The sequence below is a fragment of the Lepisma saccharinum genome, chromosome 8, assembly GCF_977018435.1.
Source record: "Lepisma saccharinum chromosome 8, izLepSacc3.1, whole genome shotgun sequence".
NCBI classification, from domain to species: domain Eukaryota; kingdom Metazoa; phylum Arthropoda; class Insecta; order Zygentoma; family Lepismatidae; genus Lepisma; species Lepisma saccharinum.
This window is the reverse complement of record NC_139236.1, coordinates 47,327,697-47,355,060: the sequence shown is the minus strand read 5'-3', so window position 1 is coordinate 47,355,060 and position 27,364 is coordinate 47,327,697. Positions and strand designations below refer to the sequence as shown.

At 37.0% G+C, this 27,364-nt stretch overlaps 1 protein-coding gene across 1 annotated transcript; it reads right to left on the bottom strand.

Moving 5' to 3' along the window:
- Window positions 1–3,911: 3,911 nt before the first annotated feature.
- LOC145991456 (methyl farnesoate epoxidase-like) lies at window positions 3,912–26,410 on the bottom strand. Its single transcript, XM_083127461.1, has 9 exons — window positions 26,340–26,410; window positions 18,372–18,481; window positions 14,516–14,764; window positions 12,392–12,810; window positions 9,718–9,823; window positions 7,468–7,648; window positions 6,707–6,821; window positions 5,745–5,883; window positions 3,912–4,105 (listed from the first exon to the last, which is right to left on the bottom strand). The coding sequence occupies exons 2-9, from the start codon at window positions 18,454–18,456 to the stop codon at window positions 3,924–3,926; spliced, it is 1,476 nt and encodes a 491-aa protein (XP_082983587.1). The 5' UTR covers window positions 18,457–18,481; window positions 26,340–26,410; the 3' UTR covers window positions 3,912–3,923.
- Between the last annotated feature and the right edge of the window lie 954 nt (window positions 26,411–27,364).

Sequence of the window (27,364 nt, the reverse complement as noted above, 5' to 3'; positions counted from 1 at the left end):
TCTTTTAGCTGTTCTTTCGAATAGTATCGGTATAAATTTCGTAATATACATAATTAAAATTTGTGGTCCTTTATAAGCACGGAATGTTTTTGTGTACACGCTGTACAATAATATCACTAGAAGATGTGCTCTTTTGTATATAAAAAATTATAATCCTGAAAACTAATTGTATTTATGTGATCTGAGGTGGATTTTCCCTCTCTCAAACCAATTCGGTAGTCACCTATTATTTTATTTACACATGGGGAAAGTCTTTTGAACTCTTTGTAGACGATCTCCTTTCTTACGTATGGGATATATGATACCTTCCTCCCACTCCCATTGTGATGGGATTTCTTCATCCTTGCATATTCTATCTAGTAGCTTTGCGTGCTTCACATGAAATCTCTTCCATAAAGTTTCATCATCTCAGCTGTTATTTTGTCAGATCCTGGCGCTCTGTTGTTGTTCAGCTTTTCAATGCACTCCTAACTTCTTCAAGGCTAGGCCATCTTTTTCCCGTTCATTCATTTGGAGGTTCGTGGTATTCTGATTTTCTTCCCTATCCTGGTTCTGTCCTTGCTCCCTTTCATTCTCATTCTGGTCATTCAATAGTTCATTAAAATTTTCCTGCCATCTGGTTAAAATATCCTGGTCATTACTTAGCAGTCGTCCATCCTTACCCTTACATATATATGCTCCTGTTTGAAATCCTACCCTCATTTCAGTGACATTTTTACAGAATCTTCTACTTTCTCGTTTTTCATCAAATCCTTCCAGTTGCTTCACTTTATTTTTCTCATATTCTCTCTTCTTCCTTTTATGTAATTTATTTTCCTTAATTCTCAATGTAGTTCTAATTTTGTTCTTGTAAAGTAGCTTTCTATCATATTTCGATAAGTTTCATTTTTCTGCCTGGTTATCTCCTCCCACTCCTCATCAAACCATTCACTATGGTTTTGTTTCTTCATTTCCCCTATTTCTTCATCAGCTTCTTTTATTTTTATGTCTCTCATGTTGCTCCACCCCTCATTGCTACCACCTTCCAATTTCCTCAGCCTGTCAGCAATCTTATGCTCATACGTTTTCCTTCAGTCTTTTTCCATCAATTTATTTATGTCATGCCTTGTAATTTCACTTCGTTGCCTCCCTTTTGAATAAGATATTCGGTTCTTAATCTTAGCCATTACCAGGTAGTGGTCTGTATCCATACTAGTTCCAACATAACTACGTACATCTAAAATGTTGGATTTGTTTTTACTATCTAAAATTACATGGTCTATCTGGTTAATTGATCTCTCATCCGGAGTTCTAACTGCTCCTTTATGTATATCTTTATGGGGATAAAATATGCCTGCTATGATAATTTAATGCCTATTCGCAAAATCAATCAGTTTTATTCCGTTATCATTACTTTCATGGTGCAGGCTTTGCTTTCCAATCACTGGTCTAGGCCAGGTTTCCTGACCTATCTTTGCATTAAGATCTCCGAGGATTATTTTAATATATCGAGAGCATGAATCATAGGACCTCTCCAACTTATCATAATATGCATCCTTTTCATTCTCAGGTGTATCCTCCGTTGGTATGTGGGTTGTTATCGAGCTGTATTATGTAATTTTCCCGAACTCTTAAAATACAGGTTCTGTCATCTATTCCCATAAAATATATTACAAGATTTTTCAACCTCTTCTTTATTAAAAACCCTGTCCCAAATTCATGTTTCTCTCCACAGCTATAATATACGTATTACTTTGTCTTTCTGCTCCAACACATCCTCCCAGTACACGTTACTTCCTGCAATGCAAGAATCAAGCGATCAGGCAAGAGCAAAAAGCAGCTAGCCACAAATTCATGCAGTGCAGTGCATGCGGTCAGGTGTTACAATTTAATTACAATCATTCTAGATCGTCTAATTGAGAAGTTTGTTTTTAGTTTTCCCTACAAAACAGTATGTGTTTGTGTGTGCACACGTGCTTCGAAATTTTAATATAAAAATAGAAAAGGAAACATCATTCTCATTTTTCATTATTAGTATTATTATATCAAAGGGGTTGAGGGGGTTGGAAACCTTCAAAATCCATTCCTCGTCACTCCCTGTTTCATGCCACACAATTGCTGTAAGAATGATTGATTGCGCTTTTCCTGCTTTTCTTCGTTTCGTTCAGTTTACAAGGTCATCTGCTGTACTGATCGTGTGTGAATATAGTTGTCAAAAAATAGTTTCCGTTCCTTACTCCAGTCAGGAAAAAATGCCGAGATAAAAATTAATGGAGAAGGTCATGGTCACCAGACTTCCTTCATAAGTAGAAGTACGTAAATAAACAAGCAGAGAAGACAACATAACGATATGACTATTACATGCTTGTAACTATGAGAAGTCGCTGTAATAACCTTGGAGCTCCTATTGTTAAACTTGTCTGAAGTGCAGATTTTCCTCTTCTTCCAAGAAATGTGTTTTATTATCCAATCTCAGGAAATTCCTACAAGGTAAACAATTCTCAGGTCTGCTTAACGCCTACGTTAAGGGGTATAATTTTCTACAATATAAGTATGCCCATGTAAGTTTACCTGAAAAACACTTCCATTTCCAATATCGCATGTAGCCGTCTTTCGTGAAAGTAAATAAATGAAAATATAATAAAAGTTTTTCAAGATTAATCGGGACTGGACCTACAGTTTAAACACTGTGCAATGTGCCTCCATCGGGATCGAACCCGTGACCGCTTGATTACAAGACAACAGCGTTGTCTGTACACTGTCGTGGAGGCTCCCCGTTCTGGTCTAGTGTTAGAGTTAAGGAGAAATCCTGAGTTAGAATCTCTGATAGAACTTAGAAATGTTCTTGCATATCTTCTAGATGTGTCTACTTCATCAGTACTTAATCCATTCCTACCGTTGATTTAACGTAGGGAAATTAAGCTGGGAGGGGTTGATAATTGTGGCTGTATAATCGGCGAAATATTTAGGCTGATATGTAGCTACACTTGATGGCTATTTAAGATATCCAGCTTCTATTACGAATTTGTCAACGTAATGCATTGTGCAGGTTCCAAGTTCAAGGTGTTCTCTCTCGATATCCGGAGAAGGCACTTAGTGGTTCGTATGCCGCTTTAAACTGTAGGTGCAGTCCAAATTAGCCTATCTGTGCAGAACATTGGGCTTCAAACAAACTCATTACAAATTGTTGGTGTTTTATTTTTCGATCCTATACCTCATTCTAAAGGTACGCGATTACTCAAATAGGAAAAACACCCTGAAATAACCAATATGCATATACAAATTATGGTGGAGGCACGTTGCACGGTAGTTCGAATCCCACATTAAACTGTAGGTCTAGTTCCAAATATCCTAAATAAGCATAGAGTAGACATTGAAAAACTTTGACAAATCATGATAAAGCACTCTAAAAAATACAATCAATTGACTTCGGATGGAATTACGATTCCTTCATATTTACCGGCCTCCGTCTCCCGGATAGATTAATGGATAATGTCATTGGACTGTAATTAAAGTAACTCAGTTTTGACTCCTTGTGAAAGAGCATTGAGAAAAGTCCGTGATAATCTCACTTAGGTAGTACGTCCACTCTTCAATAGTTTGTCTGAGCGAACTTTAACAAATCCAGTTCATCTCTTGAGCGCAAGACAAGTGTATGACAACTTTCTGAGCCTATTAGCCACGCATTAGCGTTGATACTGGTGGACACGTAATAAAACCACTCATCCTAAATCCTGGATAAAAGACGGGGTAATTTTTTTAATGAACGCCCTGTATAAGAAATTTCATAAGTGATAGTAACTAATATAAAATTTGAGATGAAGCGAAAACACGAAGAAAATTCCGAGGAATAGGTTCAATGACTCAACGTTTTTAAAAAAATAATACAAATTTATTAAACAACAATTAACGATAAATTAAATTGCGGCAAGAATGCAGGAACCTTATATCCTCTCCTTGATGATCACCCTGTATGGCCTTGGTTTCACAGCTACCCCGTCAAGAGCTTCAATAGAAGGTGGTGATTCGGGGGTTGCGTTCCTGAAGGTGAATTTCAGAAGGAGTGTGCTGAAGTAGAGGAAAACGCTCATCTTCCCTAGGAACTCCCCTAAGCAGCGTCTGCGACCTGGAAAAATTTCGCAAATAATTATCAAGACGAACAAAGCGGTTACTCTATTTAAGTTTTATATCCTGATATGGTGTGTAATCCTGCATACATTTGGTCTAACCTAGTTTGTCAATTCACTTTTGAGGATGGTTAAGAAGTTCAGAGCACGAAATCAGCTCATGAATTTCTTAGTGTATTTCATAACATGCTTTATTTGTTTATTTGTATTAATTGCTGCGATATTTTCTCATATTATTCACACGTAGAAATCATTAATTTGTTATACATTACCTATCCCAGCCTGGATGAGATGCTATTACACAGCGTAACGAGGTTAGTGGTCAGTAGAAGTCTACATATCTTGACTTCATAACAGCAAGCTTAGGATGATATTTTTTGCTGCTACCTTTACCTAATCAATTTGACCGATTTACATTCTACCAAAATACTGCCTGTAGACTGTTAGTTGCAAACAAAATGCTTTTCGATACTTGAAAATGTATACCAGGTAAATTGGACAAGAATGCTTTTGTTTGCAAGAAGTATAATTCTTCGGTTATGCATGCGACAATAAGCGCAGCCATCCACGTCTCATATACAAAGTCGAGCATAAGTTGACTAGGAAAATGCTTGAATTCATGCAACTTTTATGTAAGTCTTATGTAATTTGAGCACATCAAAAGTATGTACATTTAGTTCTCATAAACATACATTAATTGTTTGCGTTTTTTTATTTACTTTATTTTACTTCTCTTCTTGTGCAACTTTCGGCTAATTTTCGAAGATGGGGATGAGTGATGATATGATGAAGTCGATGAATGGACACTCATAAACATCCATGCCCAGGCCGGGATTCGAACCCGGAACCCCTGGCTCGTACCGCGATGTGCTAACCACTCCACCACGGTAAATAATGACTTGTTTCTATGATTTACACATGGGGTGGGATATATATATGTTCTAGGTTGATTTGAATATATCAATAATACAATCAATGTGTGTCCTTAGGGAACTCCAATACATGATTCTATGTCGCAGTCGGCATGAAATCAACAATCACGTAAAAATACAGTGATTTGAAGTGCCTGATGTATTATTGTAGAGATTGTGTCATTGATAAGTTGCTATTAAATGTTAGCAACGTGGAGATAGGTGAATGTTCAAACGTACAAGCCTGAAGTTAGTTTTCACGACTATTTTCATATGTAGGTAATTTACTGCATTAGGTGGTTATACTAGGTGGTTATACTCACTTCATACTTGTAGGATTAACGAAACTTAATTCACAAATCAAAATGTCATACACCGACTGAGACAGTTATTATTTCATAATTGACTTAACAAACATAATCCACATAATTATTTTGATATCCTCGATTTACATGTGTGACACTAATATTATTATGAACATTGTTAGGCAAGTATTTACAACACTTGAAACAACATAAGTGCTTTCTCGCTTTGTTTTCAAGGAGTCGTAGGTTCGATCCCCGCTGGAGCCACACCGTTGTTCGGATCCCACTTTAAGCTGTACCTCTAGTCCCGATTAGCCTATCTGTGCACAAGGTGGACTGAAGACAAAAACTCGTAATTGCTTTCTTCAAGTATGGAAGTTTTTTTTTTAAGAATTATAAATTAAAATGTGACCTTAACTTACCGGCGCCAAAAAAGAGCAACCAATCATCTTTTATCAATTCTCCATTTTGAAGAAATCGTTCGGGTCGGAAATTTTCAGGATCTTTCCAGTGTTCTTTATCCATATTGACACTGTAAATGCTGCCCCAAACAATAACTCCCTGAAAGTAGATGAAGATATTTATTTAATACACAAAACATTAAACTCGACGTGAAATGTATTCATATCTTTTACAATTTCCACACTTCTTATATACAGGGTGTCTGGTAATTGAGTCCCTATTTTAAAAGTGTTACAAGTTTCTTATCTTCTAACTAAATTTTTTGAAACTAGTGGTATATAATTACGTGGTACTTCATTGCTTGAGGTTTATATGACGTATGCAATATTTTAAATTAAATTCTAAATCTCCACATGCACTTCTGCATTCTTGATGTAGATTTACATATGCGAAAAGTGGCACGGACGTCCTTATGCCTTTTCATGGCTGTTGTGGCAATGAACAAAGCCGCATTTCAGAAACACCAAAGCATAAGAAATATTACTCAAGGTTTTCTGCTCTCGGCAGTCGTGAATATACGTACAGTCACGGACAATTCTGGGTTATAACAATCTCATTGTCACCCAATGCAATCGTTACAACCCAGAAATGTCCGTGACTGTACAACTTCCTATGGAAAAAAAGTCAAGAATGTTGGACCAGATGCTAAGTTTTGAAATTAAATTTAAAAATAATTCGTATCATACCATATGAACCTCAAGGAATGGAGCATGCAAGAACATAAATTGTGTAGAAAACAGCTAGTATAACACCTGTTTTTTTTATATATATATATATATATATATATATATATATATATATATATATATTATATATATATATATGTGTTATATATAATATAGGTGAATAAAGGAGTGACAGAAAAATTATGTATGTACGTGTAATCTAATATTTTTTTAAGTGGAAATCTCTGAATATTCACCTTTGGTATTTTGTATCCCATTATTTCGAAATCTTCCAGTGCCAATCGTGGCATTGTGTGTAGCACACTGGCGAACCTCTGAATTTCGAGAATTGTTGCAGAAGTATATGGTAACCTGGAATGAAATAATATCCACTTCATGTTCCAAATCAATGACACAAAAACTTAAAACAATGCACAACATACATGTAAAATTAAGATAAATATCACGGGAATAAATTCAAAAGTTTTGGGTATACCAATTACGGATTTAGTGTAAATAATTATGTCTGTAACACCGGTTTATTTTTAACCTAGTATTTCTAAATTTCGTTAATAGCTTTTAACGGATTTTCAATGTTATGCTTAATTCTTTAATGCAATTTATTACATAAGTGAATTAGCATTCTTGATATATGTGCAAAAGAACAGAAATCATCTCAAAACAACAAAGCGACAAGGATTGTTAAGTACGAATGAAAAATGTATTATATTTTTGGGATCACCTAAATCATGCGTGAGTAATGCATTGATCGATTGAGTTACTACTATTGAGTTACTAATAGCCTACTTTATACACAGTAAGGCTAATCGGAACTGGACCTACAGTGTAAAGTGGGATCCAAACCACTATGTGCATCCACCGGGTATCGAACCCGGCACCCCTTGATTACAAGGCGACGACGCTATCACTGCGCCATCGGGGAGGCACTATACATGAGTAATACTGTAGCTCTTGCCCTGATATGATGTCCGAAACAGAAATCGAAATAATCTGATACCTTTTGGCATCTTGGAAGGAAGGAAGCGAGTCTCTGCCAATCACATCGTCAAGTTCCTGCTGGACTTTATCCTGTACTTCAGGATGTAAAATCATGTACAGGAAGGCAAAACTCAAAATATTGCTGGCAGTATCAAGACCTCCGAAGAACAAATCCATGCATATGTCGATTATGTTGTCTTCTGGAAAAGAGAAGCAATATAATTTTATAAAAACATTAATGCAAGTTGAAGGAAGTTTCAAAACTATTAATTTATTTATATAATAACTTTATGCTGTTTGACTTACTACATTTTTATCATTCATTGTTATAAAATTGATCTGATCAGCAAATTGAGAATTTATATGCAAAGGTATGTAATTGAAAAGTCATATATGAAATATAAATATTTTCTTATGCATTTTGACAAAAATGTCAGTAAATGAAATTATATTTATGTTGCATTTTTGTAATTTTTGCAACACTTGTATATTTTGCATATAAAGTGCAATTTTGAGAATTTGTGAATTTTTATTTCCTTTAAATAATATAAGATTTTTCACATAGGTAAATGGTTTGTGCAACTTTTCAAAGGCGCGCCTCCCAATTAACCCGTAGCAACCTTCACGTGGAACTCTAGCTCAGAGAGTTACTCTCGTCTAGAGAAAGTAGGAGAGTGGAGTGGAGGAATGCCTCTTGCTGGATGATGCAATCCCTTTTAATGGACACTTAGATGTGTATTTAGATGTAATATTGGATGTAAAACGTAAGTTAAAGGTATTTTAGTCTATTGGGGAAACTGTCCAATGGAGGAATGAATGTCCAATACTCGTGTTGATGGATACTGGCAGAAGTTGGCTGGGTCTTCTAGCGCGTTATGTGGTTGACTTCTGGTACCACCAAGTTCCCTTGTTCGAATCCCGGCCTGGCCTGGGTTAACTTATCATCGCTCATCCTCATCACGAGATTTGCTAAAAGTGCCAGAAAGAGACTTTAAATAAGTAGTTGGAGAAGTGTTATCGATGGGCAAGTCGTATTTTCTAATGTTTCTTGGAAGGAGGTAACAATACTTATTTACCTCATTCTCCAGCCGAAATAAAGGAACCATACCTGAAGATCGCAACATGTAATTCGCTACGATTACGTCATGTAATTTTAGTGATCTCACTCATCCCATAGACTAGTGCCTACGGATACATGTAGCTTATAAATCTTTTGAAAATAATCTTAGTTGAATCACAGATAAGGATATTATCTGTGGTTGAATATTGCAACATTTTAAGTAGTTGTCATTGTATAAATGGATTACGTTACATATTCTACCTTGTCTGTGGGAATTTTTACTTTTGTTCCTATTGTGTAGGATTACAGTAGGTCTAGAATTATATTTGTACGAGTAATTGCGTTTCCTGTTCATTTTTCATATTTATAGAACATTTTTACGTTTGTGCTGCATATTTGTATGTATATTTTGCTAGTTTTTGGTGTTTACAAATCCTTAATTTACTGATTTGTAGGTAACACGATAAAAAGGGTAGAAATTTATAATACAGACGATAGATGAATTCTGAAGAAGAATCCCGAGATATTGAGGGCTAACTTCACTCTCATCTTCAGCGATCGCAGTGAGAAAGACAGAGTTTTCTTAGTAAAATGAATAGCTCGAAATCTTAGAATCTCCTCTAGAACCTTCTATGTCAATAACTCTAGAGAATCTATTCATGAGTTCAGTTCCCGAATATGGGATTTAAAACGAAAGAACCTCTCATTATTTGTCTGTAGGAAAGTTTCAACTTACACAAATCATAGCTGACATATCATTTTTATTTTCTAGTCGCTTCTCAGTATTATTGAACTTATTAATATCAGCATTAATAAAAGCATATTGTCTACGGATTGCTTCGAAGTTTTGTGATTGATCCATTACATAGATTTGTTTTGGATTTACACTATCTAGAACAGCCAAAGGCGAAGTAATAGGGGGCGCATTGTCTGTCTGTCACAAGGTTCATTGACTCTGTTTCCCACAATATGTAAGATAATGAATTGCTCAGAAACATGAATATTTTAAAGATACTTTCCACTTTTTGCATAACTTGATTGAAAATATGTGGATAGTAAACCCATCTGTTTACTCGTTCGTCATATTACGACATACATTTTATTTCTTCATCGTATTGCAGTCACAATCTACTACAGCGAACGTAATTGAATACAAGAGCTTGATGTAATATAATATGTAGCTATAAAGGATAAGAAAAGTACTCTTACCTTTTAATTCAATGTTTTTGTTATCTTCCATCTCTCTGAACAATCCATCGACGAAATCTCGAACTTTGTCCTTGTCATATGCTTTCTTGTGTTCATCTACCATTTTCTGGAAGCAAAATAGTCCATATGTAAGACATGTAGTACAAAATATTTCACGGAGTTCTTTTTTGCACCATGAGGGCAATTTTACAACTTTACGTTTTTGGGTCAGACAAATTTGTACCTGTTAACATCGATAAGAGGAATTTGAATCAAACCTTAGATTATGTTATGGATGCACTGGACCTTTCCAAGCCATTTTCAAAAAATTGTCGTTTCGAAAAAAACACTTCCAAATTCTAAAATATTACATTACATCTGCTTAGAATTCATTCCTGTGAATGTTATTATGATTTCCTTTGGTTCTTGTCTAGAGATTTGCAGTTGCTTCGTGACTACGTAAACCTATTTTCCTTCCTTGTAATCAAGGGGTCCCGGGTTCGATACCCGGTGGAGGAACATAGTGGTTCGGATCCCAATTTAAACTGTAGGTTCAATCCCGATTAGCCTTACTGTGCATAAAGTGGACTTAAAACACCAAATCAATCAATCAATCAATCAAACCTATTTTCCTTAAGGGTATCTATACAACCTCGAAAGCAAGCCAGTCGAAAATTCACATAAATGTTGTAGAAGAAATTCTAAAGATTTGTAATTTTTCAGAAGAGATAAATTATATAATATATTAGTCGAGTTTGGAATACCTGAGAAGCTTGTTAGTATGATAAAAGTATGCACCAGTGAAACAGAAAGTAAAATTCGTGTGGGTATTAATATTTCTGACAAATTTACAATTCATGATGGGTTAAAAAAAGGAGATGCATTATCTCCATTGCTCTTTAATTTTGCCTTAGAATATGTTGTTAGGAAGGTAAAAGAAACTAAAGGTCTAAAATTAAATGGTGTGACTCAGTTGTTAGCATATGCAGATGATGTAGACTTATTGGGGGATGATATAAATACAATTAAGAATAATGCTAAAATATTTTTCAAAACTGCTAAAGAGATAGGTTTGGAAGTTAACAAAGAGAAAACTAAATATATGCTTACAAACCGAAACCAAGTGTTAGGTAATAATCAAAATCTAATTATTGATAACAACTCGTTTGAACCAGTTTCCAAATTCAAATACTTAGAAGTAATATTAACAAATGAAAATTTTATTAAAGAGGAAATAAAAAGTAGGCTTAATTCAGGAAATGCATGTTACTTCTCTCTCCATAAACTTTTGTCTTCTCCTTTGATATCTAAGAAACTAAAAGTTAAAATATACAAAACAGTAATTTTGTCTGTAGTATTATATGGATGTGAAACTTGGTCCTTACATTGTAAGAGGAACATAAATTGAGAGTATTTGAAAATAAGATCCTTAGGAAAATCTTTGGACCTAAAAGGGATGAGGAGACAGGTGAGTGGAGAAGGTTACATAATTTAGAACTACATAATTTGTATTAATGTCCAGATATTATTAGAATAATTAAATGAAGAAGACTTAGGTGGGCAGGCCATGTGGCACGAATGGGAGAGGAAAGAGGAGTTTACAGGATTCTTGTTGGGAAACCTGGTGGTAAGAGACCTGTAGGAAGGCCAAGACGAAGATGGAGGGCAACGTTGAGATGGACCTAAAGGAAGTCTGTAGGGATGGAAAAGAGTATATAGATCTTGCTCAAGATAGGGACAGATGGAAGGCCTGTGTTGCTGCAGTGATGAACCTTTGGGTTTAAGAAGGCTAGAGAGTTAGTTAATTAGTTTTGTAGTTTTTCAGAATTTGGAATTTCATAGCGATTTTTCGAAAGCAGAGAAATTTTGGGAAACGGCTTGGCTGGCGTCGGCCAAAGAAATAGAAACATATTTGTTTCTGTAAGAACACAAATGTTTGGATTAAAAAGTGTATATAAGAAATATAAATGCTTAAGGAGTATGAAAGTATGCTGTGAAGAGAGATAGAAATAAAGTTAACTTCATTACAATGAGATATTTAATGTTATTCATAATATATATCATTATAATCATAGACGGATATAGAGTTATACTATTCACATCGAGACAGTAAAAGGTAAAAGTAAAGTGCTCCCCTGTGCTTTACACCACGCCATTAAGGCGTATAGGGTTACAAGGGTTAATTTAAGTCCAAATTTTGGCCAGATAAACTAATCGGAAATAGACCTTAAAAGTTGAATCCGAACCACTGTACAATATATATCTAATCCAGGACCAATTTATTATGTGATTTAATAGATTTTCGTGAAATATAATTAGTTCTAAGTTACTTGTTTGTATTGACAATGATTACAGAAAGCGACAATCCTGAGAATTAATTCCCTGAGGTGCAACTGTCACAAACATGTGAAATATTACAACTAGAATACACTCGCTTTGTGTCCATGACTGAAGGTTATTGCACTCCATTGCATTAATGAATTTGTGATAAATTTTGTTTTATTATTTTACTGTCTGGAAATGATTGCTTGAACATTTTTTTGTTCGTTGTAATATACTAGGTAGTGTTGTCAGTAATCAGTCATCTCCTTTGGAGGAACACGTGCCACCGTGCCCCTCTCCCTAAAGACGCCAATGATCATAATGTTTAACGTCGAAAGTAAAGATTTTTTTTTTTTAAAAGCAAATACTTTACCTCTAGATAATCCCACAGGAATCGGGAGCCCACCATCAGCGCTCTGTATCCTGTGTAGTCTGGTGCAATATGTCCAAGAGCAGGGAATGCATTTAATAATAAACCGGAGCTGGTAAGTGCTTCTTGGTGCTTCTCCAAAAGCTTGATGCAAGTCATGAGGAAATTGTCATCGTACTTGAATCTTGCCCCGACCATCATCAACCACAGGCCATTGATGATGGGTGCGTGGAAGGCTCGTTGCATAAGGACACCGGAAGGACCCGATGACAGACTCTTGTTCTTCAGCGACGATACGAAACAGAGGACTTCCTCCTGAATCAAGGGCTCCATACTCATCTTGCCGAAGCCGAACTCCTTCAACACCTTCATGGACAGAGTCCGGTTCTTGTTCCAGAGTTCGCCGTTTGTGAAGATTATAGCTGAAATATAAAAGTGAAGTAATGTTACATACACAAGTGGACATAATTACGCTGAAGACATACCTGCAAAATAATTGAAATAGAGGAGGTCTAAATATGGGCGAAGGTTTAAATATGGGTTTTGGAGTTATCAGCGTTCCCGGGTGCTGCACCCTGGCAGAGGCTATTGGAACTGATTATCTGTCAAGGACAAAGATGGCGGCGTCAATTCGCAAGAGAAAGTGGTGGTTAGTTTCGGCCTTTGGACGCTGTTATAGAATTGCGACCTCCGAAAACTTTTTGCCAGTGTTTTCTGAATTCTCATCTGCTTTGTTTAGGTTATGATATTAGCGGCACATAAAACAAATGTGGGCTTTTATAATGTCATGATTTGTTTCTGAAATATGTACAACAGAGATCGATAATGAATTGAAGAAGGAAAATAGCGTGATGACCTAAATATTGGTTATGACAATGTCTAATGTTCAGATCACAATTTCAATTTTTCCCAACAAGGTCACTGTACACACCACACTGTACGTAACTAAAATGTAGAGTATAGAATTCTCTAAGCTCTTTAATGGCTGAGTGCATTGATTGGTCGTTCCGCGGTTTCACAAGAGATTGTTACGGGTTTGAGCCCCGCCTCAGGTTTATATGTTTGTTAGTTAGTGTGCTTGACAAACTAAGAAATATACGGTGTTCCTATGTTGTGAATTAGTTCCTTTATTTCGTAAACACTTGAATTTGTTTACCATTTTTTAACCTGGCAGTGTGTGATCAACAGGCTTATGAAAAACTTTGAACTGGAATGTTTGGAACAAAAATAAGACAATGCACTATAAAGTGAAACGTTATTAGAACTAATACAGTGCATTAGAAACAAAATTTGGAAGAGATTCGAAACCGTAGTAAAGGAGTAGTGAGAAGATAAGCATTGTGTCATGGTAAACGGATTTCCAAGCTTTATGCTAAACCCAGAAACACATAAAGGGACTCTGTCCCATCTTCCCTTACGAAGCTCTCGAATACTGGTAGCGCGTAGCAGTCGCGACACCATCTCTTACGAGACAATTAGCAAAGGGAAAGAAAAGTCGGAAAATTAGTGCCTTCAAGATTCCAGAACTTATTTTATTTGTGTGTGACGTACTGTATCTCCTTCTTCAACAGTAAATCTCTCCATTGGAACGTTCCATGTAGCAAAAAATATATATCGACATTTATATTTTGCAAGATAGTTTACCTTATTTTCCTAACTGGCATAGAGATGTGATAAAAGGCGAATAAAACATATCCAAAGGTCTATGCCTATCTATAATAATAATAGAAATTCCCTGAGATCAGACAATTTTTTATAAAGAAGGGCTGCAGCCGAAGGAGTAGATGTGAATTTGATTATCGGACAAGAACAAAGTTATATCCTAACAGCGGACTTGAAACCTTTGGCTTTGTGGCGCGTTGCATTACCCACGAAGGAATTGCCGTTCTTTGTGATTGTACCTTAGTAAATTTCATCATATCATTATTCATCCTCATCTCTTCGATTAGCCAAAAGTGACAGAAAAGGGTAGAAAAATAAATCAAATCAATCCATCAATCGAAAACCAGATATTGTCTGCTTTCTCAAAAATGTGGTGTAATCAGGTTAATGCACTCCGGTTAAGACAATAAAGAACTAGTATTACGTGGTATGTTCAACACACAAACCCTACGTCATTAGGCTTACCTCCTTCGTCCTTGTACCCTAGTTGAAAGATGGGCATCGGAGGACGTCCCTCTGTGGCTTTGTTGGTGAACACTTCCTTCACGGCCTCCTTACCGCAGGCGAACACTTGAAGAACTCCTCCCAGCTTGAATGTGATCAGGGGGCCGTACTCTTCGGACAGGTGGGAAATGACGAGACGCCAGGAACGGAAGTGCGCCCAGTGGTACATGAAGTGGTGGACATTTCCAATGATCGGTAACACTCTTGGACCTGTTGAAGAAATAGCGCTTGCGTAAACAACAAAATAGGAATCTACATTTTTCACTTGAAAAGAAAGTAACGGGTAAGTGAGTTATCGAGTGAAAGAGAGACGGGGAGAGATAGAAATAGGCGCAATGTGAGAAAGAAAAACAGGGAAGCAAGAGAGAAATTGATAGAATGCTAAAACTAAATGTCTTGTTTATTGCTGCAGCAATCTAAGTATTCCATGTGGCCTGCTTCTGGGCAAAGTGAATCCACAACTATCTTAATATTGTAATCACAGCTTCGTCCTTGCCTACAGTCTCTTATCACCACCACTATACTGATCGCAACTCCAACTGGCGCTTGACCTTGATGGCTATTTCTGGCGCATTCTTTCCCCCTATCATTTTCGGTGGCGTGTGGTCCGATGGGTGCCGGACCCTGTGGCCGAGTGGTTAGCACATCGCGCTGCGACACCAAGGGTCCCGGGTTCGAATCCCGCTAGGGCTTGGTTGTTTGTGAATGTCCATTCATCAATTTCATCATTTCATCACTCATCCCCATCTTCGCAAATTAGCCAAGAGGCACAAAACACGAAGTAAAATAAACTAAATCAATCAATGGTCCGATGGGTGTCAGCAAACTCAGTTGCGAAGTAAAAGCTGAAGGGATCACATCGCTCCCCCTAAGCAACGTTGACAACTGTGCGTCCTGCTGCATTCCGGCCTGTGGGAGGTCGTTCCGGAAACTTTATCGTTCAGGTCCCCGTGTACAGTTGTACCAGAGCGTATAGAAGAGGAAGTGTGCGCACTTCGGTTTCTTCCCGTAAGCCAAGTGAATAGAGCGGTGCCCCACCGACACACTGGCAGCACCTTCGCTTGCGACGAGCGTCTTCTGCTTGCAGTGCGGCCGCGCATTATGTAGAGCGTTGTGTTGTGTTGTGCTAGAATAACATTGTGTACTTTTATTAATGACAACGTTGTTACGTTATTCAGTTTAGTTTCGTTAGATTTGTGATTGATCCGTTGTGACTAGTTTGTGTTGTGTTCAACGCATTATTATTGTGTTTGATACAGCAGCGAGCGAAAACTACAAGATGCCTACGTGTTTCGTACCCGGCTGTAGATCTGGATATGACTCCTGCACAGGCAATATATAAAGGATCAGAAGCACATACAACTTTAATAAAATGGAATGCTGTCCTTAGAGATAATCGAAATTCATTCGCTTCAGAAAATAAACGCTAGAGTCCTAAAGAGTGACTTTAGAAAGTACTTTAGAAGTGTCCGAATATTTGTGGAAGAACAATTACAAGTACGTTTTGACAGGAAAATTTAATCAAGATCCTCTAGAACGCCATTTTGGTATATTGCGGTCGTTCACTTGTGGTGATCATCCCTCCACTGTGGATTTTCTGCACTTACATATGTGCAATCAATTTACGTACCAGCAAAACTTGCTTTATTTTCGGGCGGAAACTGTGAATACAGTGTCCTCTGACGTCTTTTGTTAATGAAATGCGAACTCCGGCAAGAGCAACCGAAAATAAAAATCTTTCGGTGAAGAAGCAACCTGAAAATAAAATAAGGGAAAAAATTTCCATTGTTGAAGATGAAATTCAAATACCGGACTGGGAAAGCAACATACCGTACTTAAATGAACAAAGTGTTGGTAAAGAATACTTGGTGTATCATTTGGCAGGATACACAGTGCGGTATATTTCAAAAGTGACGCATTGTAAACTGTGTACAACTTTTCTGCACGGGGAACCAACTAACGTACCTGCCTCACTTACGCTAATCCAAGACCATAGGCGCCGACTCCATGGGGCTTAATTGTGCCCCATGAACTTGACTTTAAATTCACATTTGAAATGTTCTAGACCATCAACTTTGGGGGGCTGAGACCGCTAAACCATCAACTTTGGGGGGGGGGCTATGACCAGAGACAGCAAAACACATGACTTATTATTATATACTAAGTATGTAATTATGAGTATTGTTAAAATTGATATTTTTGAGAAATTCATGGGCTTTTATGAGATTCCGAACACTGAGGCCAAAACTTAAAAAAGGGAGAGTGATTCATTCATTAGTTTATTTCAGTGATCAGAGCCCCCCCCCAATAATTTTGACAAGTCGGCGACCCTGTCCAAGACTATGGTTCGGGTGACGGCTGTAAATACCTTACCTATGCATCGAAAAGTGTTTATGATGTGCTGTTACGAGTGGAAGATGTTGTTGCAGAGAAATTATCATGTGCTAATAGTTTATGGGGGGATATATTTTTTGAGTGTTTGGACAATTTAAATATAATTGCTGTAAAAACTTCGCAATTAGGATGCTGTGAAGATCATGTGCTGCGTACGCTACCTAGACTCGTATTTCACTATCTGAAATGTCGATTTTTCTTCCGCACCAAGGAGATAAGAAAGGAATTAAGTGCCTCGAAGACAGCAAAATCATCTCCGAAATTCTTCAAACTATCCAGCTGCTGAGCTCTTCTCCAAACGTAAGTAACATGCATTTTTGTTTCTTATGTAGTTAGCTATGTAAGCAACGCGAGCATCTTCCGCGCAGTCTCAAACGTCACCACTGCCATCCAGGCGGTGGACCACGGCAACTCAGGGAGTGCACACACTATTCCTTCTATACGCTCTCGTTGTACCATTAACGTACCCTGATTTCTGGTGCTGACAATACCGTTGCCCGAGAAGATACTTTCTTGCTTGCTTTACAGTACGTTTGGGGGCCTCCACCATGGCGCAGTGGTTGCGTCATTGCCTTGTAATCAAGGTGTCCCGGGTTCAATACCCGGTGGAGGCACAAGTGGTTCGGATCCCACTTTAAACTGTAGTTGCGATTAGCCTTACTGTGCATAAAGTGGACTTAAAACAGCAACTCAAACCAAACAGTACGTTTGGCAACATGTGGTGTACCCAACGCTCATTTGTTTCGTCCCGCGAACAGCGTTCGGTACCTTATGACTCGAAAATGCCCGATCTCAGTCGAAGAAAATTCAACTGATCGCTGATTCGCTGTATCCCAGCCGCCAGTTGGAGTTGCGTTCAGTATAGGTTGCAGGGAAGATTATACAGTTCAGCATTATGTGGTCTGAGTGAGAGAAATGAAGAAAACATTTAAGAAAGAAAGAGATATAGGATAGGAAGAATGATAGAAAGCAAGAATACCAAAAGCCTAATTATAAAATTGAGAAGATCGAAAGTTGGAGAAGATGGGGGACCGAGACAACAGAACACACACACACACACACACACACACACACACACACACACACACATATATATATATATATATATATATATATATGTATGTATGTATGTATGTATGTATGTATGTATGTATGTATGTATGTATGTGTGTGTGTGTATATATATATATATATATATATATATACCCAAATAGGAAGAGATCAAAAAAGTGAAAAAGAAGTAGAGAAACAGAGAATGATAGAGAGAATAATTAAGAATGAGGAAATAAAGACAGACAAAGAGGGAACATTAGAAAAAAAAGAAAAGGAAATTTGGAAGGAAATGATAAAAAATACGGTGAGAGCGAGGGATAGAATACTTGAATAACTTGCATGAAACAGTACTTAATACTTGTTAACTCACCTGGTGGAAAGTCTTTAGGCAGTCTTGTGTCTTGGTAACAGTATATGAACAGGATAACTAGGAAAACAATCCATAACCACAGCATTTTGGGAACGCCTTGTATTCGACAACTGCAATGAAAGGAAAGATAAATAAATGTATGGTTTGTCAAAGGCAGCTGCTGAATTATTTTCAGAAGAGCCAACTTCAAATAAATTTTAGCAAAGAAAGAACTTTCTTATATGACAATTATATTGTACAACTTTATGGGGTTTAGCCCCCCCCACGCTTCCTAACAAGCTAGCGGCCAGTTGTGTTCAGGCATGGCAGTGTTGGCGTCATCGCCTTGTAACCAAGGGGTCCCGGGTTTGATACCGGGTGGAGGCACATAGTGGTTTGGATCCCATTTTAGCCTTACTGTGCATAAAGTGGACTTAAAAGCACCAACTCAATCCAAAGTTGTGTCCAGGATTTTCACTTATGAAATATAGGAACGATAGTTGAACCCCCCCTTACTTGAGCTATATATACACCCGTACCTAGAGGTTGCGAGAAATGGAACAGAAGATAAAACATTTTTTGTAATAATTATTATTCTCGATAAATGTGTATATATAAAACAGAACTTTCCGAAGCTTTCATTATTAGAGTGTTCCTGTTTTAATTTAACTTAATGTTCCTGAAAAGATAAAAACCTTGACTTCATATTGTCCTTACTCAGATAATACTAGTTAACATGTTTGGTATTGTGGTAGTGTGGTTGGGATTGTCTTGTGTAGTAGTTGTGCTGTCTAGTGTGTTTATGTTTATCTTATGTAGTAGTTATGCTGTCTAATGTATTTCTGTTTGTCTTGTGTAGTATCGGTGATGTGTATGTATGTGTCTTGTGTTGTAGTTGTGCTGTCTAGCATGTTTGTGCAGTAGTTGTGCTGTCTAGTATGTTTGTTTTGTCTTGCGTAGTAGTTTGTTCTGTTTAATTTGTTTGTGTTTGTGTTTGTCTTGTGTAGTAGTTGTGGTGTGTAGTTTATGTTTATATTGTGTAGTAGTTGTGGTGTGTAGTTTATGTTTATATTGTGTAGTAGTTGTGGTGTGTTTGTGTTTATATTGTGTTATAGTTGTGATGTGTTTGTGTGTGTCTTGTGTAGTACCGTGCGTTCATTTCGATCTGCAGCCGAGAGATCGGGAGAAGCGTGGCGGGCGGCGCTGACGGAGATGCCGACATTTGCGGCCTGTAATGCCCGCTTATTTTTATAGACATATGCAGACATTTATATAAATATTGCAAAACGATCACTAACCTGTGTTATAACACGCAAAAGTTCTTCTGTAATTCATCCAAGTTCTGCTCTTATATACACAAAAAAATACGCTTTAGAAACGATGTTAAGAGCCACAGATAATAAAACATTTTAATCATAATTTTCACCAGTAACGTCCTGCTTAAGTTTATATCCTTGAAAGAGTTTTGTGCCGATGGGGATCGTTTGGAGGTTTTGAATGTGCAACACTGTATCAAGATTACGCTGTAGAAGAAACCGTTAAAAGTCAATAGTGTTCGTGAGCTTCCTTGCAATCCGAAATCTCCGAGCTCGAGTTTTTTGTTCCTTCGCGACTAGATGAAGACAGAGTTGTAAATATAGTGGCGAGTAATGTAAACCTAGAGCGTGTTAATTTCGTAATGTGCGCAAGAGTGTTATTCTTGGTTACTTGCAGTTACTTGTTTGTGTTATTGTAGTGTGTATGTGTGACGTGTCAGTGAGACGATTGGAATGCCAGCCGCAAGATTCACGTTAGAACAAAGATTTTTTTATGTATGACACGTACCTACGTCAAAAGAAACTCGTGTCGAGACGTGTGTAGGTAATTTGTACAGAAATTCCCATGCGTTTCAACTCCACACAGAGATACGGTTAGACATCTTGTCCTTAAATTACGAGAAACTGTATAGTTAAATTTTAAAACACCTAAGCAAAAACGACGGATTCTAACCGAAGCAAAACTCGAAGATATTGGTGCAGCGTTAGAACGTTCTCCAAACAAACCTCTACGCCGTGTTTCACAAGAGGTGGGCGTGTCAAAATCATCGGCACATACAGTCACTAAGCTAGTAAAATTAAAACCATACTCTTATAACACAGGTTAGTGCTCGTTTTGCAATATTTATATAAATGTCTGCATATGTCCATAAAAATAAGCGGGCATTTCAGGCCGCAAATGTCGGCATCTCCGTCAGTGCCGCCCGCCACGCTTCTCCCGATCTCTCGGCTGCAGATCGAAATGGACGCACGGTAGTTGTGCTGTCTAATGTGTTTGTGTTTGTCTTGTGTAGTAGTTCCTCCATTCATATTGGGGGTTAGGCGTAGAGCTGACAACTCTGCACTGTAAAAAAAAATGTCAAGAAACAGCAATATAAGGCCATGGATGTTCCCAAGGTAAAATATTCCGGAGGTAAAATAGTCCCCCGTTCGGATCTCCGGGTGGGGACTACTTTGGGAGGTCCCTGGACTAAGGATAAGATCTACATTAGGAATAAGGATATTAAATTAGACACCTGGAATATTCTGAGCCTTTACCGGCCTGGAGCATTTCAGTGTACAGTTAATGAGATAGTTAAGTATAAATTAGATGTAGTAGCTGTCCAGGAAGTTAGGTGGCCAGGAGAAGGGAATTGTAAAACTAAAAATTATACTTTTTTCTATGGTGATACTGAAAATCATAATTTTGGAACAGGCTTTTTCATAAATAACAGAATTATCTCGGCTCTTAAAACAGTAGAATTTATTAATGATAGGATATCATATGCAGTTTTACAGGGTAGGTGGTGTACAATTATTTTAATAAACATACATGCACCAACGGAAGATAAAGATGATAATACTAAAGATGATTTTTATACAGAGTTAGAACAGGTCTTTGATAAATTTTCTCAGTATATGAAAATTCTGTTAGGTGACTGTAATGCACAGATTGGCAAAGAAGAGACATTTAAACCCACGATTGGTAAAGAAAGTCTTCACGAATTAAGTAATGATAATGGTATAAGATTGATTACCTTTGCAACCTTAAAAAATTTAATTGTGAAAAGTACCACTTTTAAACATAAAGATATCCATAAATATACCTGGTCTTCTCCAGATGGTAAAACTCATAATCAGATAGATCATATTCTCATTGATAAGAGAAGGCATACTAGTATAATTGACGTTCGTACACATAGAGGTGCTGACTGTGCCACTGACAATTATTTAGTAATTGCTAAATTAAGAGAAAGACTCTCAGTGATAAATCATAAACAACAACATCTAAAAGTTCTAAAATTTGATACAGGAAAGTTTACTGATGAAAGAATTAAGAAAGAATACCAAATTAAACTGTCAAATAGATTTGATGTTTTGCAGGATTTAAATGATGATGAAAATATAAATGAAACAGACTTAAATAAGTATTGGGAGCACATACGTAATGCAATAGAATCAGCAGCTAAAGAAAGTATAGGATACCATAAACCGAGAAAAAGTAAGCCATGGTTTTGATAATGAATGTCATAATCTAATAGAAATAAGAAATCAGGCTAGACTTAGGTGGTTAAATAATTCTGATGATACAAATCTAAACAATCATAATAGAATAAAGCGAGAAGTTAACCGCACGTTTAGACGTAAAAAAAGAGATTACTTGAAAATTAAAATTAACGAAATTGAAACAAACAGCAAAAATAAAAATATCAGAGATTTATATAAAGGTGTAAATGAGTTTAGAAAGGGGTGGCAACCTAAAGTAAACTTGATAAAAGATAAAGACGGTTATTTTCTAGCTGACCCAAGCGATATTCTAAATAGATGGAAGAACTACTTTAATGACTTTTAAATGTCCATGTAGGAGATAAATCAGAAGTAAATGAAGTCCACACAGCAGAACCTTTAGTTCCAGAACCTAACTTGACTGAAGTTAAAGATGCTATTAAAAGGCTAAAGAATAACAATGCACCTGGCATTGATTTAATACCAGCTCAGTTAATTAAATATGGTGGAAATTCATTAATATGTCAAATTCATAAATTAATTTGTTTAATATGGAATGAAGAAGAAATACCTCAACAGTGGAAAGAATTCATAATTGTTCCCGTGTTTAAAAAAGGTGATAAAATGAACTGCAATAATTACCGTGGAATTTCTCTACTCTCAACAACATATAAAATATTATCTAACATTCTTTTAACAAGACTAACCCCATATGCTAAAGAAATTATAGGTGATTATCAATGTGGATTTAAACGTAACAGATCAACTACAGATCAAATTTTTCACATCAGACAGACACTTGAAAAAAGTGGGAATATAATCAAAATATCCATCAGCTATTCATTGATTTCAAAAAAGCATATGATTCGCTCAAAAGAGAGAAATTATATAATATATTAGTAGAGTTTGGAATACCTAAGAAGCTTGTTAGTATGATAAAAATATGCACCAGTGAAACAGAAAGTAAAATTCGTGTGGGTATTAATATGTCTGACAAATTTACAATTCATGATGGGTTGAAACAAGGAGATGCATTATCTCCATTGCTCTTTAATTTTGCCTTAGAATATGCTGTAAGGAAGGTAAAAGAAACTAAAGGTCTAAAATTAAATGGTGTGACTCAGTTGTTAGCATATGCAGATGATGTAGACTTACTGGGGGATGACGTGAATACAATTAAGAATAATGTTAAAATATTTTTCAAAACTGCTAAAGAGATAGGTTTGGAAGTTAACAAAGAGAAAACTAAATATATGCTTACAGGCCGAATCCAAGTGTTGGTAATAATCAAAATCTAATTATTGATAACAAATCGTTTGAACCAGTTTCCAACTTCAAATATTTAGGAGTAGTATTAACAAATGAAAATTATATTAAAGAGGAAATAAAAAGTAGGCTTAATTCAGGAAATGCATGTTACTTCTCTCTTCATAAACTTTTGTCTTCTCGTTTAATATCTAAGAAACTAAAAGTTAAAATATACAAAACAGTAATTTTGTCTGTAGTATTATATGGATGTGAAACTTGGTCCCTTACATTGAAAGAGGAACATAAATTGAGAGTATTTGAAAATAAGATCCTTATTAAAATCTTTGGATCTAAAAGGGATGAGGAGACAGGTGAGAGGAGAAGGTTACATAATTTAGAACTACATAATTTGTATTCATTTCCAGATATTATTAGAATAATTAAATCAAGCAGACTTAGGTGGGCAGGCCATGTGGCACGAATGGGAGAGGAAAGAGGAGTTTACAGGATTCTTGTTGGGAAACCTGATGGTAAGAGACCTGTAGGAAGGCCAAGACGAAGATGGAGGGACAACGTTGAGATGGACCTAAGGGAAATCGGTAGGGATGACAGGCCTTCCATCTTTCCCTATCTTGAGCAAGTTCTATATACTTATAGAACTTGCTCAAGATAGGGAAAGATGGAAGGTCTGTGTTGCTGCAGCCATGAACCTTCGGGTTTAAGGAGGCTAGGGAGTTAGTTAGTTAGTTAGTTAGATTGACGTAAGTGAAAGTTACTACATATTCGTGAATATGTATAACATCTGCCTTTCTTGAGCAGTTTCAGATGGGCAAAATGTGTTTCGCACCTTTGAAAGCCTATGTCCATGTTGCCTTTATCTAAACGTGTACTGTGATCGAATTCAGAACCGTATATTAAATAACCAAAGCGGATATCACTAGGTATGAGTGTACTTGTTATCTACTGCACAGTGGTGTGTCTTTTGCTTGTGTATAAGTTCTGAACAATCGTATCTCAAATTCTTTGACTTTTTACACTCCCAAAAAAATCTTACCATTGCAGTAAGTTCAGAGAAGTGAGGATTACTGTTAGGGAAAATACATACAGTACATGGCAATAATATGTGTACAATTAAACTTACGGTGTTCAGAGTGGTACAGAACAGCCTCTAATGAGCGTAGAAGTCTGAAACTTCGTAGATATGCTAATGAAGCAATGCGCTCGCGAATTGCAAAAAATAATAATAATAATAAATAGTTCCAATTCTCGCCACCAGGTTAAAATTTGGCGCTGTAAGCAGTCAGAATGTGGTATGGGTACAGACAACAGGCAGGAATGATCAAACACATAATAACGGTGGTTCTGGCATGTTTATTAGGAACTATGGATACAAGAACTATTCAATATGGCCTCCCAACTCAGCAACATGCTGCATCCGTAACAAGGCATGATCGACAGTTGCTCGCAGCATGTCTGGTGAAATCTGAGCGACATTTCGTTGTATGCTAGCCTTCAGATCAGGCAGAGACCGGATATGTCCCTGATAGATACGATCTTTTAAATATCCCCACAACCAGAAATCACATGGATTTAGGTCGGGGGACCTGGAAGGCCGCGCGTCTGGAAATTGGCTAGAGATGATGCGGTCTTTGAAGGTTTCTAGCAGAAAATGTTTCACTTGGCGAGCGACATGTGGTGTTGCCCCATTTTGCATGAAAATGGTGGTGTGGTCACAGTTCCCTTCTTGCAAAGCTGGAATCACGTGTTGCACAAGAGGTCCCTATAACATGCACCTATAAGGCCCTCGAGGTGTCATCTCCTCAAAGAAAAATGGACCAAGAATGAAGGAGCTACTGAACCCACACCAAACAGTCACGTAAACTGAGTTCAATGGTTGTTCCTGCACAACATGTAGATGAGTGGAACCCCATATGGGACAGTTCTGTGTATTCACTGCACCGTCCAGAGTAAAATGCTCCTCGTCAGTCCACATAATATTCCCCGGCCACATGTCATCCACTTCCATGCGTGACGAAAACCACAGTTGCCCGTCTTATTGATAGTTCCCTGCATGTTACTGTCATAGTGGCATTTTAATTGTTTCATTCCAATTTATACTTCATCAACATAATAAGAAATTTGATTTGACGTACACCGTAAATTTTACAATACGCTGCCGTTAAAACTTAACAGTCTGTCTGTAAATTTACAAAAGAACAGGACGAAAGTGCTATATTTGCGTAATCACAGGCGAATTCATATCGTCACCTCTCTGTGTCGTAGTTAAAATGGAAAATACACATGGCGTCAGTCTACACTAAACCCTGCATGTTATGTAATATAGGTTCATAGTACAGCGTTGTAAAATAAAAGAAAAACTGTCAACTTTAAACGTAAATATTATCTCTTGCTTGTAGATAGATGATGGTTATAAATTGTAGTTGGTTACACAAAGAAATGTATTTTTTTAAAAATATACAATTCAAATTTCAATTATTAAGTTTGTAATGCCCGTTAATATTTTGGAAGTAAGTCATGGTCATTGTTTTAATGGTAGCTGTAAGGCGGCGGAAACTGGCTGTTTTAGACCATCATTTCTGATGAACTTTGTACATTGTTGCCTTGATTTATTTTACGTTGCACTTCTGCTACTTTTGTCTTATCGCGAATATGATGATGAGTGATGATATGCTGAAATTGATGAAGGCTCACTCACAAAGAATACCCATGCCCAGGCCGGGATTCGAACCCGGGATCCTTGGCGTCGTAGCGCGCTATGCTAACCACTTTTTTTTTTTTTAGAAATACCCCTACGCGGTGGTATCCCCCGTCATTCACACTTTTTTAACTTTTACATTTTTCAATTTTTACAGTATTCTCATTTTTTCACTTTTGGATAAACACAAATACCCATGCCTTACCAGGGACTCGAACCCGGAACCCCTGGCGTTGCAGCGCGCTGTGCTAACCACTCCGCCACTGAGGTCGGCTGTTGCGTTAGGCGTGTGAGGTCCCCTACGTCCACTTGTTCACTTTCCCCGCGTCAATGAACAGAGGCTGAAGGCCACAAACAATATTGCACATTGATACATACTCGTTTCGCAGGCGTCCACACCAAGAGCTGCTATCTGTAGTTGTCCAGTACTGTACTATGTCATGTAGTATAAGACACTCCCTTGCATATGAATCACTGCTACAGGAAACACCAGTGTTCATTCACCAGTAGAACTAAGGCAAGCTTTTGATCCAAAAAGCTTCTCTTTACTCAGGAAGGAATATATATAATAGCCCAGTACGAGAATTGCAATATGACACTATGGAAGGGGATATTATACTTAACGGAAGACGTGGAAAACAGAAACCCACCAATTAAAAAATAATATGGGAAGTTTGCCTCCTCCTTCCCCCTCTTCTTGCTAAAAGGTAATGACTTCCTGGCAGCCATTTTGTTTGTAAAAGGAGAGAAAATTGTGCGCAATTAGTTATCTTTCGTTCATTTCATGTAAAGTACCTGTGCGATCTAAGGAACAGCAAGATTTTTCCTTTCTTTTTGAACTCGTGTGACTTCTTGCAGCACGTGCAAGTTACAATGCCTTCTCTCCCACGATTTTAGTAGAGAGTTTTGCGCGCCTGTGTGTATGTGTGTTGTAGAAACATAAACCTAAAAGGAAAAATTAAAATTAGAAATCTGTCGAATAGAAAAAGTACAAAGATGCTCCCCATTTCAATTGTGTACCATGATCATCACAAAAATTTCACTCATTAAAACTGAGTGTACATACATGTATTAAAATCTGATTTTTTTTGCCTGTAGTGTGAGATAACACATTTACGGGCTCGTAAAAAGTGGATAGAAGTGTGTACTTTGGAAATAATATGAAAACACGCTTCTCTTCCAAGTTATACCACGAAGGAATGAAGAGAAGGTCAAGAGTTGCAGCCTTTTTTATTTTAAAGAGTCACAATGCTATTTCAGTTTCATGAGCAATGTGAAAGACTGGAAAAAATTGAAAAAAAGTCAAATATTGTAATTTTTATGATTTAATATATTTCACCCCAAATTACGAGAAAATATATTGAATTAAGTATGTATTTTGCATACTCTAGGATTCTATTATGCATTAGCATTAGTACTTACATGATTACTTCTATTATTGTTCCTAACAATAACCCTAACAAAATATATGACGCCAAAATTTGCAAGCATACATTTTTCATACTTTCTGAAATGGGGATATCCAAAAG

What these genes read in the sequence shown, in the direction of transcription:
- LOC145991456 (XM_083127461.1), bottom strand. Translation starts at nt 18,456, where the DNA reads ATGCTGTGGTTATGGATTGTTTTCCTAGTTATCCTGTTCATATACTGT. An exon ending in TCCTGTGGGATTATCTAGAG is followed by an intron (nt 9,824 to 12,391) that starts GTAAAGTATTTG and finishes TTTTGCTTCCAG; the next exon opens with AAAATGGTAGATGAACACAA. An exon ending in TGGGATACAAAATACCAAAG is followed by an intron (nt 5,884 to 6,706) that starts GTGAATATTCAG and finishes ATCTACTTTCAG; the next exon opens with GGAGTTATTGTTTGGGGCAG.